Source organism: Engraulis encrasicolus, chromosome 22 (assembly GCF_034702125.1).
Source record: "Engraulis encrasicolus isolate BLACKSEA-1 chromosome 22, IST_EnEncr_1.0, whole genome shotgun sequence".
Classification (NCBI taxonomy): domain Eukaryota; kingdom Metazoa; phylum Chordata; class Actinopteri; order Clupeiformes; family Engraulidae; genus Engraulis; species Engraulis encrasicolus.
Window position 1 is genome coordinate 47,137,878 of NC_085878.1, and position 19,610 is coordinate 47,157,487.

A 19,610-nucleotide genomic window follows, 5' to 3' on the forward strand; every position below is an offset into this window, starting at 1 on the left:
AATGTTACTACCACAGTACTTCCACTATGATAGTGCACGGTGCCTTTAGTAAAACATTACGACTCAGTCATTTCCATTCCGATAACATCTAATTTATTATAACGGGGCCATGCTTTAGGGGTGGGGAACCTTTTTCATTCGAGGGGCCACTTCAAATTACTCAGAGGGCCGTACTATGAACTCAAACCAGGATTCCCCTTGCACTTTAGGCCTATATTGAAGGCAGCCACCTTTAAAACAGACACCATGATTTCATATCATATTTCATGTGAAGCTGCATATTTCAAATGACCAAATGGCAAATGCCCATCCAGACATAGGTTCCCCACACCTACTTTAAGGGGTTAAATACATATGAATAACTTTTTTTCATTCACATGTTGTGTTTACAATCGGGAACAGCAACATATGTAGAGATTGAAAAAATATCAGCATATGTGTAATCTGAGCCCAAGATGTTTCCCCTTTCCCATCATTAAATTATGCTGAGAAATAAAAACACAGACAGTCAGTTTGTCAGATATAAAGTGAGTTTTTATCATGACATAGATTTTTCTAAAGCCCTGAGAACCTTATTTCTTATATTACTAATGTGAACAAAACTGGATGTGTTAAAATCACCTTTGGGGAAAGTGCTCCTCTTTTTAAATACAATCAGCACAAACCACATAAACAAGCATTCACATGGGTTTTGTCCTTAACGTTTTCTGGTATGAATTCAAAAAGAAAAAAAAAACTATATCAGTAATACCATAATTATTATCATGTCAATAATATTAATAACAACAGTACAAAAATATGCACGAGCCCCATCGATCATTTTGTATAATGGAGCATTGTACAACTTTAAGTCAAAAAGAAAAAAAAAACAATATAAATTGATAAATGAGGTATTCAATAACCACTTGCATATGTATGCACCTAAAATACACAGATCAGGTTAGTTTTGAACAGTAAAAAACAGCTCAAAGCTTCAAATGGACAAGGCTCTGCACAATTCACAGTTACCTGAGTTACAAGACCTCATCCGTTTTACAAAGAACAAAACTAGCGACATTGAACAGCACATAATGAATCAAGACTTTAGCCAGTTGCTACAGTCTACACATGCCATTGTTCTGATGAGTATGTGGGTGTATGTGAGTGTGTGGGTTTGTGTGCATACCAAAAAGGTCGTCGTCATGTTGACTAATGCCCACCTACAATCATTTTGTGGACATGCCTGTAACCTGCCAAAGAACCAACACACGTTACTAGAAGTTACGGACTCTAGCCCAAATGTGGCGTCTTCACAATTGATTTCAATAGATCCATTCTTACGAGTTGGTGCTGTCCCAAGTTTTCACATGCACAAATGCTCTCAGACACACACACACACACGCACACGCACGACTACTCTCTCTAGCTTGCTCAGTGTGTGGTTGTGTTGTGTTGTAGGCTAGCTCTTCCTCAAAATAAAGAGTAGATCCAACCTGACTGTTACCCACTGTGACAGCTCAGGTAGACTCACAGTAATGTTAATGCGTTAAGTGACACATAGGCCTACTGAAGGACGCATATCCAGACGCAGTGTCTCAAATCATCAAGGAGTCTTCAAATGGATCCTATAAAACACGTCTTCGTCACAAAGTCAGGCAGAAGGTTCCAACCTAGTGGTGTGGTTAATGCAAATTACTTCGTACTTTTGGATTGTGTTTCCTGACAGTTCATCTCCAGCCTGGGATCAAATACACACACACACAGCGCACACATGCGCGCACATATACACTCTCCATACATGCACACACAAATTGATTGATTATTTGATTGATTGATTGATTGATTGAAATAATCCCCTCCCCCAGCTTCTGTTAAGGCAGCAACTACATCCTGAATTCTTTGTCTCACTTCACTCCTGAGTGTCCTAGTGGGTGAGTAGTAAATAAGCATTCCAAGTGTGTGTGTGTGTGTGTGTGTGTGTGTGTGTGTGTGTGTGTGTGTGTGTGTGTGTGTGTGTGTGTGTGTGTGTGTGTATGTGGGCGACAAGGCCTGCCTACACACTCGCCCATATAGGCACGCAATACAGTTTGATGGGCGAGTAGAGCGCAGCTACCCATGCCCGCCAACTAATGTGGTTTTGCACCTGTATGTTCTTTACCTGAGAGAAGAGTCACACTGTGCATGTGTGTGGGGGGTGCTAAGAGGAAAAGGAAACATTATACGTGGTCTTGAAAATACAGGAAAAAATGAGGTACAGCAGAGTCTTGGTGTCACATGTCTCTCTCTCACACACACACACACACGCTCGCACACTGCCCCTCCTATGTCTTGATACATTGTAAAACATGGAGATTAATTCCAAAGCTCACCGATGACATAGTCAACATGCATCCTGATGTGTGTATCTCTCATGCATACACAGGCACACACACACACCCTGAGCAAATCAGACAGCACACAAGTGATGGCATTCGGCATACGCACACACACACAGACGCCCGCACACATTCACTACCACTCCCAGTCACAGGCACACACACATGTACACACGCGCACACACAGTGTGAATCACCAACACTGAGCTGCCCATAGGAGAGCGGCTCCCTCTAGTGAGCAGAGGGAGAATAACATGGTCTTTGGTATTCAGCTGTGCAAGGAGAGAACCAGAAGGCTTGAGCTCACCGCGTGCGCAAACAAACAAAGCACACACGCGCATGAGGCTTCGCATGACATACTGGCCACATGATTGTACACATGCACAAAAAAACTAAAAGAAAAGAAAACAAAAGGACAGAAACAGCCATAAAACCCTATCCAACTAAAAACTGTTCCCAGTCATGATTGGTCTGCAGCCTGAGAGAAAAAAACAAAAGATAATTGATTGTTTGAAAGAAACGCAAATAGAAAATACTACAAGACAAAATGAAAGAGGAAAAAAATGAAGGGCCCAAGGACTCCCTCTTGTGGTCAGCGCTGGAGTTACATCCTGAATTACTGCTGACCCCAGCGCATGTTTGCTACCACAGAGGGGGGTCGTGACCCCCAGCTACTGATCATGTGAGGTATAACGGTTAGTGTTCATCTTCACCGGGAGAGAGTCTGAGGTATCGTCTTTGGAGTCAAGCCTCTCCAGACACGGCAAAGATTAACATCGTTTCGGCATTTCTTCTTCTTCTTCTTGCATTACTGGGTTGTCTTTAAATATATGTGAGAAAGTGTACTAGTCTGCTGAGGAAAGCAAGGAGGCATTCTTTCTTTTCCTGAGAAGGGCCACTGTGTGCTCTCTAAGCTCGCCGCATAGAGGCAGTAGCTCCGGAAAAAAACACACACAAAACACAATCTACATGCCAGAAGAGATGACTAGAAAAATGGCTGCAGCTCAGCTAAAGAGGTAGAAAGATAGAGGTAGAGAGAGAGAGAGAGAGAGAGAGAGAGAGAGAGAGACAAATCTCACATCTCTCTCGTTTGGTATTAGGCAACTACGTGCATACAGTAATGAGATTCAGTGATTGGTTCTACTGAGCAGACTGGTCGACAGTGATTGGTTGAATGCATGACTAGCAGAAGTGATTACTTAAAAAATAAAGTCCAATGGGAGAACCGCTAGTGGGTGGGTTAACCTTCGAAACAAGGCCACATCCCCTAAATAAATCCACACTATTCTCCCAGTTTAACTTCACTACCCTTCTTTTTTTCTAGAAAAAACATTTCCTTCTACACAAAGCAGCAGTTGGAGAACTGGAACTTCTCCCCGAGGTTTAAAGTGGTTCTGGGGTGATACAAAAGTTACCTTTTTGAATCTTCCTGAATACACTTAAATAAGAGAAGACCAGGGACAATGATTAGCTATGCCCCTTTTCCTTCTTTCTTTCAAGCGACATTGTAACATTGTTGAGGCCGTCCTCTCCTTTTGCATGCTGGCAGGGACGCCCTCGAGGTATGATGAGGTATTTCTTGTGTGTTAAAGGGGGAAGAGGAAAGAGGGAGAATGAATGGGGCATGGGGAACGTGTATGTGAACATGAAAGCAAGTTCTATGGACATTGTTCATCAGAAGATAGAAGCACTCTCAACTGCCAATCTTTGCAGTTGAAAAACAGATGTCCAGGTTGGAATGATCAGAATCACTCACTCAACATCCCTGCAATTTCAACCAGGTTTCCGGTGGCAAACCTGACAGTTGAAAAGGCTTCAAATGCATTTCACAGAATAGAATTAGAACCTTGGTATCCAATCTGTGGTATTTGGAACCCAAACCCAACAACCTCCTCCCCTTTACCAGAGCAAAATGAGAGAGTGAGAAAAAGAGAAAGAGAGAATATGAGAGATGGACAGCTGTGAATGCACAGACATGGGGTTACCAAGACAAAACGGAGAGATAACCAAATAAAAACAACAAAAATTAAAACCTTAAAATTGAAGAAAAAAACCCCTTCTCTTGATTTGAGGGCAAACAGGGGATGCAGATAGATTGGTGATGCAGATAGATTAAACTAAGAGGTCGAGAGTCGAAAAGCTTCGGCAGCACAGATGTACTTGTGTCATTCCCCCATGCCAATGGAGGACTGATCTGAGGTATGTCAAAAAAGAAACCGCATAACACGGAGAAAGAGGAGATAGAAAGAGAGATAGAGAGAGAGAAAGAAAAGGGTCAGTCTAAAAACACACATCGGAAACAAATGGCAACAAAAAAATGAAACACTAAAACAAACAAAAACAATCCAAATAAAAACATCTTCAAGTTCAGTTGTGAACACCTGTCAGCGTGATTTAGGCTGAACAATCTGATTGTATTTAGCGTTTTGCTCCATATTGAAACTGTGCGTGTTTGTGTGTATTTCTGTGTGTGCGTGTTTGTGTATGTGAATGTGTTCAACATAGAGACAGATCAAATTATACAGGTGTGTGTGTGTGTGTGTGTGTGTGTGTGTGTGTGTGTGTGTGTGTGTGTGTGTGTGTGTGTGTGTGTGTGTGTGTGTGTGTGTGTGTGGCAATGGTCAACAGGAGCATTGAGGTACTGGTTGTAGAGCAGTTTTTGCTTTTTTTCTTTCTTTCTCCTTTTCATATAGAAATGATGTACTGGATTCTACTTAGGCCAAAGGGCAAGCCTGGGCAGCGGGTACGGAGCTTCCCCCAGACTAGGGGGACCCGCTGCAGGAGGGCTCTGCTGAGCTGGGCCCCTTGGAGGAGGAGCTGGAGGCTGGGCTGTGGCTGGGAGGGAAGGCAAAGTTCCCACTTGGGCCAGCAGAGGTCACTGTGGAGGCCACAGATGTGGCTGTAGCAGCAGCAGACTTTTGGGCAAACAGCGTTCCTGTCAACAGAAAAGAATCAGAAGACACTCATTCAAGCACCTAATACGTGTGTGCGTGATCAGAAGATCACGTGGCCAACTCTTTAGCGGCTCACTAGTCAATAGCAATAACTAAGCCACTAAATTGCATTATGTCTTAAGAACACGTTTTGTGCATAAGCGTTTCAAGACCGTGTGTGTGTGTGTGTGTGTGTGTGTGTGTGTGTGTGTGTGTGTGTGTGTGTGTGTGTGTGTGTGTGTGTGTGTGTGTGTGTGTGTGTGTACGAGAGTTTAAAACAGAAACAGAATGACTGTCCGTGCGTGTGTGTGTGTGTACCTGAGTACATGGTCCCATTGACCTCTACAGACACACTGATGCTGGAGGAGCCAGAGGTGCTGATGCTGAGGGACATGTCCTGTTGCTTCTCTTCAACTGGGGCCGCGACTGAGGAGGAGAGGAGAGGAGAGGAGAGGAGAGGAGAGGAGAGGGGAGGAGGGGAGAGGAGAGGAGGGGAGAGGACCGGACAGAACAGGGACGGAGGAGAAAAAAGAGGGGAGAGAGGAAAACACCAGAGAGCCTAATTCATTTTTGATTTCAAAACAAATAAATGTGACTGTAGTAGAGACAAGTAGAGGGCTCGTCTTAATGGGCTATTTCATCTACTACTTTTGGAATACCATGCCAGTTCAAGGCAATACGGCTAAAACAAGTTGCAGACTTTAAGCACTACACTACACTACACCATCATGACCATTTACAAGCTGTCAGGCATTAGTCATGCGTCAAGCTCAATTCTGCCCCATGAAAGCACAGGAAAACTCCAGATAATCTGCCTTCCAATTCAATGTGTGCATTCCAATATGCGACCTTGTATCCCTCCACTTGTGCTTGTGGCCTCGTACCAGGAAGTAATACGTCGTGATGACATCACTGACGACAGCATTATATTTCAATATCTCGCAAAAGCTCAATTGTAAAGTCATTTTCCCATTTTCAAACAAGATGGTAAATGAAGAATAGTCCCCCAAAAACTGTTTTGGCTAGGCTGACAGCGGAGACACTTCATTGTTTTCTCCACGGAAGCGGGGCATCAGCAAAACGTGAGGTCACATGCCCAAGTGGAGGACGCAAGGTCGCATACTGTAAATGCACCCAATGTCCTAGAATCCGCATTTCAATTCATTGGCATTGACGGCGACATTGCTAGCAAGCTCCTTTCACACTGTACCTCCTTTAGTGTAGCAGCACCATAATGGGCAGTACAAAGTGATTTATCATATAGGTCATGAGATATCACATCATAAAGCCGTATTTAATTTGTCTGATAACATGTGCATGACCATGGGTGCCTTTCATACTATAAAACTTAAACAACATCTAGGCTATAGGCACGTAGACAAGGCTAAGGTTATCTGTCTAGATTAGCATGGCGCCTGACTTGTCCCTTCAACATTTGTGTGCCACTTTATTGGACCATATCAACAAGCAAATGCATTTCAGCACTTTGTCATCGTCATAACGTGATATGATCTTTGACTGTCTGGAACCTACACAGACATTATTATCTTAGTTATAAAGGACTTCTGAAAGACTTTGTGACTATAAATTACCTGTTAATTACAATATAATTTCCTGGAGTTACTTTTCGACCTCAGACTCCTTGATCATACATGCTTGTTGTTTGTCTGCTGTAGGCATTTCTCAACCACAAGTTCACTGGCACTTGGGAATGCACAGCAGTCGTTTAACTGGATAATGTCTACACTAGGCCACCATGACCAGTGCTTCTCTTTTGAATCCTTTGATACCTCCCAACACCCAGACAATTTTGCTCTATGTCACGCTTTATCTTCTACTCAAAGTCTTCTACTTTTGCTACCTTTGCCACATTTGATGAGCACGTACAGTGTTTGTCAGTGTGGGCACCAGCCATTGCCAAACTTTGGTGTTGCCTAGCCTAAGGAGAGCCTAGGAGAAGAGTGCATCTGTGTATCTTTGTGACTATGGGTGTGTCTACTGTTGGGTTAAGTACCTTTGGTGTTTCCCAGAGGTGCATGGGCACCTGACTAGAGTAGAGTAGAAGCTGAGCCTGTATACTGTCTGTGCCAGTTGTTGTGGGTGCAGTAAGTAGAGTAACTGCTGCCCTGCCTGAGGTCAGGTACCTTACCAGAGGACAGTAGGAGAGTGTGTCTTTATGTATGAGTGTCTCTTGTTGAGGTTAAATACCTTTGGTATCGGTGTGGCCGAGGCAGATGTTCATGGCACCTGACTAGGGTGGAGTATGTCTTTATGTCTGACTGCCTGTTGTTGCCGTTAAGTAGCTTTGGTGGCGGCACCTCGCTACAGTGGAGTGTGTCACAGTGTTGTTGTGGTTGCCAACCTCTGGCGTTGGTGTTTCCCAGGTGGAAGTGCATGTGTGCCTGAATAGAATAGGAGTACAATGGGTATGGGTGTCCTTGTGATTGCCTTCTTTAGATGTTGTTGTTTCACGTGTGCCTGATTAGAATAGGAGTAGGTGGGTGTGTGTGTCCTTGGTGGTTGCCTATCTTTGGTGTTGGTGTTTCCCAGGCGGAGGTTCGTGTGTCCTTGATTAGAATAGGAGTACAGTGTGGTTGCCTACCTTTGGTGTTGGTGCTGGGCAGGCGGAGGTTCATGGCGGCGGGGTTGACCTGGGAGGCCATGGCCAGCAGGTTGTGCTGGAAGGCCTGCTGCAGGAGCCTCTGCTGCTCCTCCGCCAGCCTGGCCATCTTCCTCTCCGGCCCCTCCGTCAGGCCCGCTGCTGCCGCCGCCGCTGCCATGGCGGCTCCCAGACCCCCGGCCGCCATGGCACCACCCAGCCCGCCCGCTGCGGCCGCCATGGCTCCGCCCGTCTCCAGCTTCTCCCGCAGCTGCTCCAGGGTGGTGGCGCGTGCCAGGCCGGCCGCCACCTGCTGCTGGCCCAGCAGGGAGAGAGGGGGGCGGCCCGCCAGCATGGAGGAGGTCATATCGTCCACTGGAGGAGGGAGGGAGGGAGGGAGAATGGATTGTACTTTAGAACAAAGCGTCAAAGTGTTTTACATGATTGCATTTTGAAATGATAAGTAACAAAAAGCACATTGTGCTGCCAATTTCAGGACAGCTCATGCAAGTGTTTTACACAGTTGCATTTTTCACGACTGAGTTGGATGAATAGAGGAGGCCATGTTATCTGCTACTTAGCAGTGGGTGGGGATGGAGAATGGATTGTATTTCAGAGCACAGTTTTAACTTATCATATATTTTAGCCAAGTGTTATCAGATGGGAAAAACAGGGATGGGAAAAAAGACAGAGAGACAAAGAAAGTGTGTGAGAAAAAACGGATGAAATCTAAAAACTGAAATAAAAAATGATGAAATGCTTAGTCCAAGGTATAGTCCTTCCAGGATCAGAAGAATGAATTCTCTGACTAAGGCACTCCAAATTAAAATGTCTTTATTAGGCACTCATGCCTCATGGGCCTTGTTTTTAATATGTCCATGTAGGACTTGTCAAATTAATAAAGACATTTTAATTTGGAGTGCCTTAGTCAGAGAATTCATTCTCATTTTTTGATCCTGGAAGTACATTCATTTCTATTTATATTCTTTAATCCGAATGTGATTGAAATGTTCCCACTCTTCACACGCACTTCGCTATGCATCGTCAAGTTGGCGATTAATTGCAATTAATTTTTTTAATCAATTAATATTTTAACCAACTTAAGTCGATCAATCAATTCATTTTTTACATCCCTAATATCAAGAAACATTTAGTTACATTATTATGTTTTTCCCTAAAATGACTGAAATATAGCAACAAAACTGTAAATAATAAAATCTGCAGACACATTCTAGACATTCTCTTTTCTGAAAGAAAGAGAGATGGCGAGACATAGATAAAGCGTGAACAACAGAGCGAGAGATGAAGACCAACACTAAACATTGAAAGTGTCTATTATCCATGATTGTTTTAACCCCACCACCACTTCCTTACTCTTTCTCAGGTTAAGCTAGAATTAGATGATCATTCATACACGCTTAACTACAGATCTTTTTGGGAGCGTGCACACACATCCAATTCTCTTTGTTTATGGTGTGAAGGTCCTCTTGCAGTAGAGTGCTTGTTGCTTAAGCACTTGTGCATCTGTGTGTGTGTGTGTGTGTGTGTGTGTGTGTGTGTGTGTCTGTGTCTGTGTGTGTGTACCTACATGTGAATGTAGTGGCTTATGACCACTTGTGAATGTTGTGTTGTACATGTGTGTATGTAGGTGTGTGTGTGTGTGTGTGTGTGTGTGTGTGTGTGTGTGTGTGTGTGTGTGTGTGTGTGTGTGTGTGTGTGTGTGTGTGTTTGTGGTGTGACTACATGTGAATGAGCAGGGCGGCCGGCTGGGTCAGCATTCCTGTAAACATGACAGCAGATGTCACAGGGGCCTTGGGCAGTTGCCGTGGGAACAAGCAAGCCCTCTCCACACACACACCACACTGGCCCTTTCCTGACCTCTGGTGCAGCTGATCTGTGATTGGTGGCTTGTCACACCTGGTTCAGTAGAACAGAGCCCACCCCCAACCCCCCCACCCCCACAACCCACCACCCTCGGGCCCCCTCCCTGCTTTCATGTTATTCAATAATACTACACCTCTGATCCCAACCCCCCACCCACATACACCTACGCACTACAAGCATACATACATACCCAAACGGTTGTCAATAACAGCTCGGCTCATCCCTGTCAAGAGTCCTATGCAAATATGGGAAAAGCATGACAGAATTACGCCCTTGTCACCGTGGCCAGGAAACAGTGAGGGGAAATTCACAGAGACACACAGAGGCAGAGAGACACATACTCCTCTAATCTGCATTTAAATGGATATTGCTGTGGCTTTTAAAGTTCTTTAAATAAATATGTGTTGATGTGGTACTACAGTAGGGAGTGGCCTTTAAATGAGCAGTTTTGACTTATGAACAAAATAAACCGCAGTTCTGTTTGCACTCAACAGAGGGCGCTCAATAGCTACAAACACACTAGCACATGTCCAGCCGCTCTCTCATCTGCTCAGTTTTTTTTCCCGCCGAGTTCCCAGTGCTCGCTCACACACTCAAACACTCCCTCCCTCCCTTCGCAGACTCGCTTGCTTGCTTTTACTACCGCCGCGTGACGCACGGGACACACACCGCCAAATTTCCCCGCCCAACCCGTCCTCCCATTGGCCGAGCGCGACCAAGCCTCCGTCTTTTCCCCCTCGCCGATTGGCTCCGACACACATTCCCCCATGCTCACGGGCCTCGAGGAAAGAAAAAAAAAAGAGAAAGAAACTTCAGCTAACTCACCGACTCCTTTCTTGAGGGAGGGGCCCGGCGAGGGCTGGAGTCCGTTCAGAGCGGCTGCTGCGGCGGCTGCGGCCCCGAACTGGCCCAGGTGCATCTTGGGAGGCGAGAGGATGTGCGGGGCGCCGCCGCTCGGCGAGGGCGAGAAGCGGAACATGCTGCTGCTGTAGCTGGGCCGCCGGCCCTCGCGCCGGTTGCTGTCGATGGCCGCCTGCAGCTCGCTGGGGGAGCTCAGGCCCTTCCGCTCGCACTCGAATGGGTACAGGTACTTCATGTATCTGGGAGAGGGAGGGACGGAAGGAGAGATGGAAGACATAATATTTAATAACTCGAATGGGTATAGGTACTTCATGTATCTGGGAGAGGGAGGGACGGAAGGAGAGATGGGAAGATTATATTTCACCACTCGTAGAGGGTACAGGTACTTCATATATCAAGGAGGGAGAGAAGGAGTATAGGTGGAGGAGGATTACATTTCAACACTCATATCGGTACAGGACAGTACTTGGTATTATGTCGGAGCAATGGAAGACATAATGTTTTAACAATAACTGAACAGGTTCATGTACGAATCTAATGGTGGCAAAGGAACAGTTTTGACAGTCATATAAGTTTTCAACAGTTTTATAAAGTAAGACTCTCGAACGGGTACTGATATTTCATTCTCTACTTTCTAGTGGAGGGACAGAGAGAAGCAGAAGGAGCAGAGAGTACTTTTGAAAGTCATTTCTATAAGGAAAAAACTCCAGAGAAAGAGAAAGAGCGAGGGAGAGAATGGAGAATAACTTCCCTTGTTCCCTTATGTGTCAATAAGATTATATTTCAGAACTCGTACAGGTACTTCATGTATGCATGGAGGGGAGAGAGATAGGGGTGAATAGAAGATACCATCTGTTGTTCCCTTATGTGTCAATAAGATTATATTTCGACACTCGTACGGTTACAGGACAGGCACTTCATGTATCCAGGGAGAGGAAAGAGAGGGGTGAAGCAAATGGAGGACACTTTGTATTGTTCCTTTATGCTTTCAATGTGTCATGCAATGTAAAGCAACTTTTACGTGTGTTCCAAGAGTGTACTGTACTTTAACAGTGATAATGTCAACAAGATTGCGGTGTATTTCAACACTTGGGGAAAGGGCAGAGAGAGAAAGAGAGAAAGAGAGAGAGAGAGAGAGAGAGAGAGAGAGAGAGAGAGAGAGAGAGAGAGAGAGAGAGAGATGTACAGAAACACAGAGAGGTGCATAAACAGGTGTGACACTTATAAACACACACACGAACGGGTCAGTGGTGTAGTCTACTTTTTTATGGTGGGTATACTGTATATTTGAGATTTTTTTAAAGTGGGTATACTATATATATTGTGCCATTCAAAACAATGGATCAATCAATTTTAAGTGGGTATACTGAAATCCCTGAAATTTAGAAGTGGGTATACTCCGTATACCCGCGTTCTACGTAGACTACACCACTGGAACGGGTGTACAAACGCACAAGTAATGACAGCAGACAGAATCAGTGGCTACTCAGCTTCAGCCTGGCGTGTTTTCCTGTCGCCTTGGTCATTTTAATGTCCACTACTACTAAGTATTGTACTAGTGACAGATCGCAAAACAGGTCAGTTGAGATGAACTTCGCTACTTTATTTTCACGATAAGGTTTTCAGTGACATTTCCAAACGCACGCTGATATGCCGGTAGCTCGCAGCCACTCCTCTTCGCAAGACTAGTAGCTCTATCAGATTCTTGGCGTGCATGACACACAGGTGACACGTGACACAGGTGCTTCATGGGTATTGTAGGCTCGCGAAATCGCATTGTATTGCTTTTGTAGCAAAGACGGTCCGTGGAAAAAAACTACAAAATGCAGTGCCTCATCATTCAGAATAGTAACGGACCCGCCAGAATGGCTAGTGAACCTTCGGTATCTACTAGCCAACGCCGACTTTCACCCGCATTTGGCTACCTGGCGTGTGTTAGTGTTAAGCCCTGGTGCATATGAGCGTTTCAATAGAGTAGGTGTGTTACTATGACTTGGGACTTAAAGGGACACTCCACCCATTTTGCATTAGGCTTTCCATTGCTAGACACCCAGTCATACTTTTGAATGGTCTTTCAAAAATCTCTCAATTCCCCCTGAGATAGGAGAAATCCGCATTCATCTCTTAACACTTCCTATGTCAATGATGTAAAAATGGTCATTTTGCATCATCGACATAGGAAGTGTAAGAGAGGTGGATTTCTGTTGAGACTACAAGCCTTTTTCCCACCTTTTTAACCCCGCCCATAGGGGGTTGAACCTAATGCTCTAACAGACCTATCACAGATCAGTGTCCCAGTGCTTTTGAAATCACTGGCATTGAGGCTCCAGTAAGCAGTGTTGCCAGATTGGGCTGTTTCCCACCCAATTGGGCTGCTTGGGATGGCCGTCTGCGGGTAAAAATGGCATTTTACAGGAAAACTCGCCCAATCTTTCCCATCGACATCAATAGAATTGGGCGGGATTTAGTGCTTCCAGGCGGATTTTGAGCATTTTTTGGGCTGGAAATCATCAGCCTCATCTGGCAACACTGCCAGTAAGTCACTGGCATAGCTGGAAAGGAGAAGCTGGAGCACACTGCAGCTTAGTTTTCAAGACTTTATTTTGTGCACACACCCGACCAACGTTTCGGTGTTGCTACACCTTCTTCAGAGTCAAATGACAGCAAGAGAGAGACACACATTTCAGGACTTGACATTCACAGGTGATCCCACTTGGTTTGGCTAAATTGGTCTCATCTCATTGCAGGTAATTGACCCCACCCCCCAACACCAGGACAAGATTGCAGACCATTAGACAGAGAGGCTTTGTGGAAAGGCATTTTGGATTCATACTCTAAATTCATTGGAGCCTCAGGGCATAAATGAGGAACACAATATGTCTTGCTCTCTGTAACAAATTGTTCCAGCATCGCGGCTGTGGTCTTCTAATAATTGTAGCTGTGGTTTTATTGACAATGTTCTTTGTGTATTGTTTTTTTCACTTTTTTATTTTGTTTTGGGAAGTTGGCAAGCTGTCTAATTGTCTACAATCTTGTCCTGGTGTTGGGGGGTGGGGTCAATTACCTGCAATGAGATCAGACCAATTTAGCCAAACCAAGTAGGATCACCTGTGAATGTCAAGTCTTGAAATGTGTGTCTCTCTCTTGCTATCATTTGACTCTGAAGAAGGTGTAGCAACTCAGAAACGTTGGTCGCGTGTGTGCACAAAATAAAGTCTTGAAAACTAAGCTGCAGTGTGCTCCAGCTTCTCCTTTCCAGTGATGTCTGTCCCACTTTGATGCACCTGCAAGCAGGGTTGCCAGATGAGGCTGATGATTTCCAGCCCAAAAAATGCTCAAAACCAGCCTAGAAGCTCAAAATCCCGCCCAATTCTATTGATTTCTATGGCTAAAATTGGGCGGGTTTTTCTGCTAAATGCCATTTTTACCCGCACACGACCATCCTAAGCAGCCCAATTGGGCGGGAAACAGCAAGCTGAGGGAGGGATGATGCATAGAGTCCCAAATAACTGGGTGTGGCCTGTGGAACTTGAGCATTGCAGTGCATTATGGGGATTGTTGTCACAAATCCACAAGCACTAAAAAGTCATTTTCTGCCTTTTCTTGGCCAAGAAGGCACCAAATTAGAAATGTATGTTACTATTCTACTATACATATGACCCACTTTCAGTAACATATTCATGTCTTCACCGGTGGAATGCCCCTTTAAGCATTTCCTGTCACAGACACATCACATGTTCAGTGTAGTAGTAGTGTGTGTGTGTGTGTGTGTGTGTGTGTGTGTGTGTGTGTGTGTGTGTGTGTGTGTGTGTGTGTGTGTGTGTGTGTGCATGTGCATGGGTGACTCTAGACAGCGGCCAGGGTGGGCCAGGGCCCCTGTAGATTTCCTCCTAGCCCCTGTTGTCGCCCCTGTTGTCGCCCCTGTGCTGAACAGCCAATGACCGCGACATGATATACATTTTCGTATATTACATATTCATATCATTAAAATGCATCTCTTTTGCCAATTTATGTGCCACCCTGAAATGGTCAAACAATGGTCCCACCTCGGCCCCCCTGGTCATTTTGGTCTAGAACCGCCCCTGCTTGTGTGTGTGTGCCTATGTGAGTATGTGTGTCTGTGTGTGTGCTTGTGTGTGTGTTGTGTGTGTATGTGCGTGCGTGCATGCTTTTCACAGAGAGGGCGAAGACGGCAATCAATCCACCCACTCCACCCTGCATCACGCCACGCCACATCACATCACAGGCAGGTCCATTAGAGGCATCCACACACTGCCCTGACCCTCCGCTGCCATTAAATATACATCCAGGAGGCTTCCGTACAATAAATAACCTCGCCAAGTGTGTGTGCCTGTGCGTGTGTGTGCGCATGTGTGTGTGCGTGTGTGTGCGTGCGTGCGTGTGTGTGTGTGTGTGTGCCCTCCAAGTGTACATAAGACACCCAGGACCTTCAGAGCCAAGGAAGGGGAATGACAGCAGGTGAAAAGGTCTGAGCACATGGGGAAATGAGGAGGAGAGAGGGAAGGAGGAGGAAAAATGGGCCAATAGAATGATTGGATGGATGGATGGATGGATGGATGGATGGATGGATGGATGGATGGATGGATGGATGGATGGATGGATGGATGGATGAATAGATATGGATGAAAAGCAGGAACATACGGTAAATGGACAATGTCAATGGAGAAAAGATAAAGGCTGATGATTAATTGCGAGTGTGCGCACAAAGACTTTTCATAAGCCAAGCATTGTAGTAGTAGCAGAAGTGTGTATGGCAAACAGACAGACATACGACAATAGGGCTGTATCAAATTCAAAAGCACAATGAGGATGTGGTGTGTGTGTGTGTGTGTGTGTGTGTGTGTGTGTGTGTGTGTGTGTGTGTGTGTGTGTGTGTGTGTGTGTGTGTGTGTGTATCAATGTGAAAAGGTGAAAAACAGGGTTACTTCGAGGGGGGAAAAAATCCAGAATGGTTACATTCACAGGAGAAAAAAAATGGGACAAAAAAGATAACTGACAGAAAGAAAAAAAAGGGAAGGAGAAAAAGCAGAAAGAAAAGAAGCAGAAAGAAAAGAAGCAGAAAGAAAAGAAGCAGAGAGAAAAGCAGCAGAATGCTGTTTACTACAGCTTTGATACTGCCGTCAATGTGCTCTCTGACCCCCAAATCACATCAATAAATCAATGCCAAAATCGACAGACTGCAAAACGCACACACACACGCACACGCACGCACACGCGCACACACATGCACGAGCACGCACACACAAATGAAATAAGAAAGAAAAGGAAATAGCCTTCCGCCAAGCAAGCAGGTACACACAGACAAATAAAATAATGAAAGTAAAAATCATATACAGGAGACCAAAGGAGAAGCAATGGGGGAGTGTTTACTGGCCAGTTGGACAAGGATGAATGCCTTGCCTATGTTCTTCTTTACTATACACACACACATGCTGCCACTACAACAAGCCGGTGTGTGTGTGTGTGTGTGTGTGTGTGTGTGTGTGTGTGTGTGTGTGTGTGTGTGTCACATTGGTATGTCACACAAAGGTTATTGACATGCCTGTTATTCTGCTTTTCTTTTGACGAATTTCTACATTTTTTTTTTTTATAAATGCAATGTCTCTTATATTTACTTGCAATGATATTATTCTGATTTACAAAAAAAACATGATAAATAGGGCTGGGAGATATAGTGAATGGCATGCACTGTGATAAGAACATCCTATATTATGCATGTTTATCTATAGAAATGTCAATCTAACTTGATAATAAGTAACCTTTAACCGTAGCAAAATGCACTGCAGCTTAGCCGTTCTTGTCACATTTCAAAACAAAATGAAATGTCAATATCTTATTTAACACCCACCAACCGGCCAAAAGCTGGGGAAAATTCTGTTTGGCTGGTAGAAAAAAAAACTTACCAGCCATTTTGACTTGTGATGAAAAAAGTTAATTTACAGCCCTGGCTATATTAGCAAGTGCGAGGAGTGATATAATCAAAACCTGTACCTTTGGATAGATGTGTATGTAGTTATGATAAGTCTCTAATGTTTATACCACACACCACAGTAAAGTTTATTAAACAAAGGAGCCCCTCCTAAGCTGATGACAATAAAACGCATAAATCTGTCATCAAGGCAAAGGCCGTTGAATGTGTAATTCCACGAGTCATAGGACTTGATGACTGCACTGTGATTGTGTACATTATACAGCATAGAGAGAGAGAGAGAGAGAGAGCGAGAGAGAGAGAGAGAGAGAGAGAGAGAGAGAGAAAGAGAGAATTTTTGAATTTTAACACATTGTTTATTGTGACACTTTCACTATTTCACATTACAGGATATAGCCAACTCCATAGGTCCAAGTCCAGCATAGTGAAGGGAGGAGCCCTCTCCCTCATAACCACAACAAACCTTACAGCCCTTGCCCCCACCCCATCATCATCCCATCACATGAATACAATCACATTATTACCAACTGAAGCGTAGCTTATTGCTACTATCAGCTATCCACAAGCCTTTGTCCATACACCATTTCTTTCCAAACATATCAATACTGTTAGTAAGTTGAAAATAAGCAAAAATTCTGAAAATTCTGCTGAGGGAGAGGGAGATGGATATATATATATATATAGAGAGAGAGAGAGAGAGAGAGAGAGAGAGAGAGAGAGAGAGAGAGAGAGAGAGAGAGCGAGAGAGAGAGAGAGAGAGAGAGAGAGAGAGAGAGAGAGAGAGATTGTGTGTGTGTGGGGGTGAATGTCGGTGTGCACATGGCTGTGTTTGTGTACACGCACAAGTCTCTCTCTCCCTTTCTCCCTCTCTCTATCTCTCTCTCTCTCTCTCTCTGTGTGCATGCACATGCGTGCGTGTGCGCGTGTGCGTTTGTGTGCGTGTGTGCGCGTGTGTGTGGGCGTGCGTGTGCATGCGCATGTAACTGTGTGCATGTCCTCTTACTGTGTTCTGAGTGTGAAGGCCGCGCTTGTGATGGAGGTGGGCAGGTTGAGGCCTTTGGTGATCTCCCTCCAGATCTTCTTGTTGATGACCTCCACCAGGCCTCCCTTCTCCGTCACCAGCTTGTAGAGCTTGTACAGGTCCAGCACCTGCTTGGCCATGATGGGGATGCGGTTCACTGGGGTTCCTGTGGAGCAGAGATGAAGAGAGATAGGGGAAACATTGTTAATGTCCATATCGTGCTTCTATGTTCTGAATACATACCTTATTTGTTTCACATATGCTCCATGTTAGCAAAACAAATGTCTAACAATTTGTCATCTCAATGAAGCATATTTACAGTGGACAGATAGAGATAGAAATAGAGAGAGACAGAGAGAGACAGCGAGACAGAGAGATACAGACAGAGACAGGCTAGAATATTCTATCCATTACTTGATGCTCATTTCATCACATAAGACTGGTTGGATGACTTACAAATGACATACATAGTACACATGCATGTGTACTAGCATGGTATTTGTCATATATCTGTCACACATCAACAACAACACAATCGCACGCATGCACGCACGCACGCACGCACACACAGGGACACGGTATGACAGAAAACAAAGCTTTCATATGTTCACTAGCATCCAACACACTGCAGAGAGGGTGTGTGTGTGTGTGTGTGTGTGTGTGTGTGTGTGTGTGTGTGTGTGTGTGTGTGTGTGTGTGTGTGTGTGTGTGTGTGTGTGTGTGTGTGTGTGTGTGTGTGTGTGAAGGTGAGCTAGAGTAGCCTAATTATATTTTCCATGATCAATACCATGGCAGAGTTATGATGTGTTACATGTCTGTTCAGCTTCGCAGAAACACATGCATGCATTTGGCACCCAGCTGTGGTGCTTTTAAGAGACTCATTTAAAAAGAGACCCATTGTGTTTTTTTTGTTTTTTTTACTGTAAGGCTATATTGCATTTACAGACAGCATCGTTACTGCAGCATGCCAACACGGCAGGTGGTCTTTGTTGCTAACTTCTGCTTCTGTGAGCTCTCTCTAACACCCGTAGGGCAAGAGTGAGTGGAAATGAAGCAGATTTAACCACATTAGCATTTAACCATATTAGCATTGGAGCCTTACGGCTTGTAAATCGACTTGACCCAGAGACGCCCCGGAGTAAACAAAAAGCCTCCATAAACCGCTGATTCGGAAACACTAACCCGCTGTTGTTTTGACACAGTTGGGTGTTAGCAATTAGCGTGGTACAGTATCTGGCTAAAATATGGGATTTACAGAAGGGATATAATCAGATTTGACGCCTCAGCGTAATAACAGCATTAATATCACTAGTAGCGGGCTTTTGTTGAGGCATGTTACAGCATGGGGTTTCGAATATTGTGTCAGAAGCCTGTTAACACATAACACACACACTTCCACATTTGATTTGCCACCCTCAATGGTCGATCCCAGCACTTAACAAATTTGGAGGAGCGGGCCATCTGTTTGAAGAGACTGTTCCACTTCTAGCTTGTAGGCTTAGGAAATGTATTCCAAAGAGAATTTGCATACTTCCTCATCATATGTCTCTGATAAAGGCTAACCCTCTACCCACTTTGACTAAATATTCTGTGGGAAAAATTGGCGATTATGGCCAATCACTACTTATCCCTGCTTTCCCACAGAAGACCAAAGATATGTGTATGAAAGCTGTGATTGTGTGCCAACAGCGAGATCGGTGAGAAACAGCTAAATCCAAACTGATTGTCTTGCTAGATTAGTTATGAAATCGTAAAGAATGTAAGAGCTTAATGCTAAGCAACTTCATGATGACGATGCATGGGAACTAATGTGCGTTTGTTTTTTTACATATATTCATAGTTAAATAAGTTACATTTATAGAAGTAATAGAAAAGAAATTTAACACCAACAAATTAAACACAATTTAACCATTTAAAACTGTATAAGCTGTGTGGAACATGTTTGTGGTCAGAGCTGTAAAACGAGACGTGAAATGCATTTGAAGGTTTAAAAAGAAATCTATGAGGA

The 19,610-nt window shown here is 44.4% G+C and overlaps 1 protein-coding gene across 1 annotated transcript in view; it reads right to left on the minus strand.

The window, feature by feature from the left end:
- Nucleotides 1-512: 512 nt before the first annotated feature.
- The window catches only part of LOC134438606 (AT-rich interactive domain-containing protein 3B-like), a 96,325-nt gene continuing 77,227 nt past the window's right edge, over nt 513-19,610 (minus strand). The window contains exons 6-10 of the mRNA XM_063188210.1: nt 17,585-17,768; nt 10,596-10,870; nt 7,812-8,261; nt 5,606-5,695; nt 513-5,289 (exon numbers count right to left, since the gene is read on the minus strand). Coding sequence (XP_063044280.1) covers nt 5,117-5,289; nt 5,606-5,695; nt 7,812-8,261; nt 10,596-10,870; nt 17,585-17,768 — 1,172 coding nt within the window. The 3' untranslated portion in view covers nt 513-5,116. The remainder of the gene's footprint in view (nt 5,290-5,605; nt 5,696-7,811; nt 8,262-10,595; nt 10,871-17,584; nt 17,769-19,610) is intronic.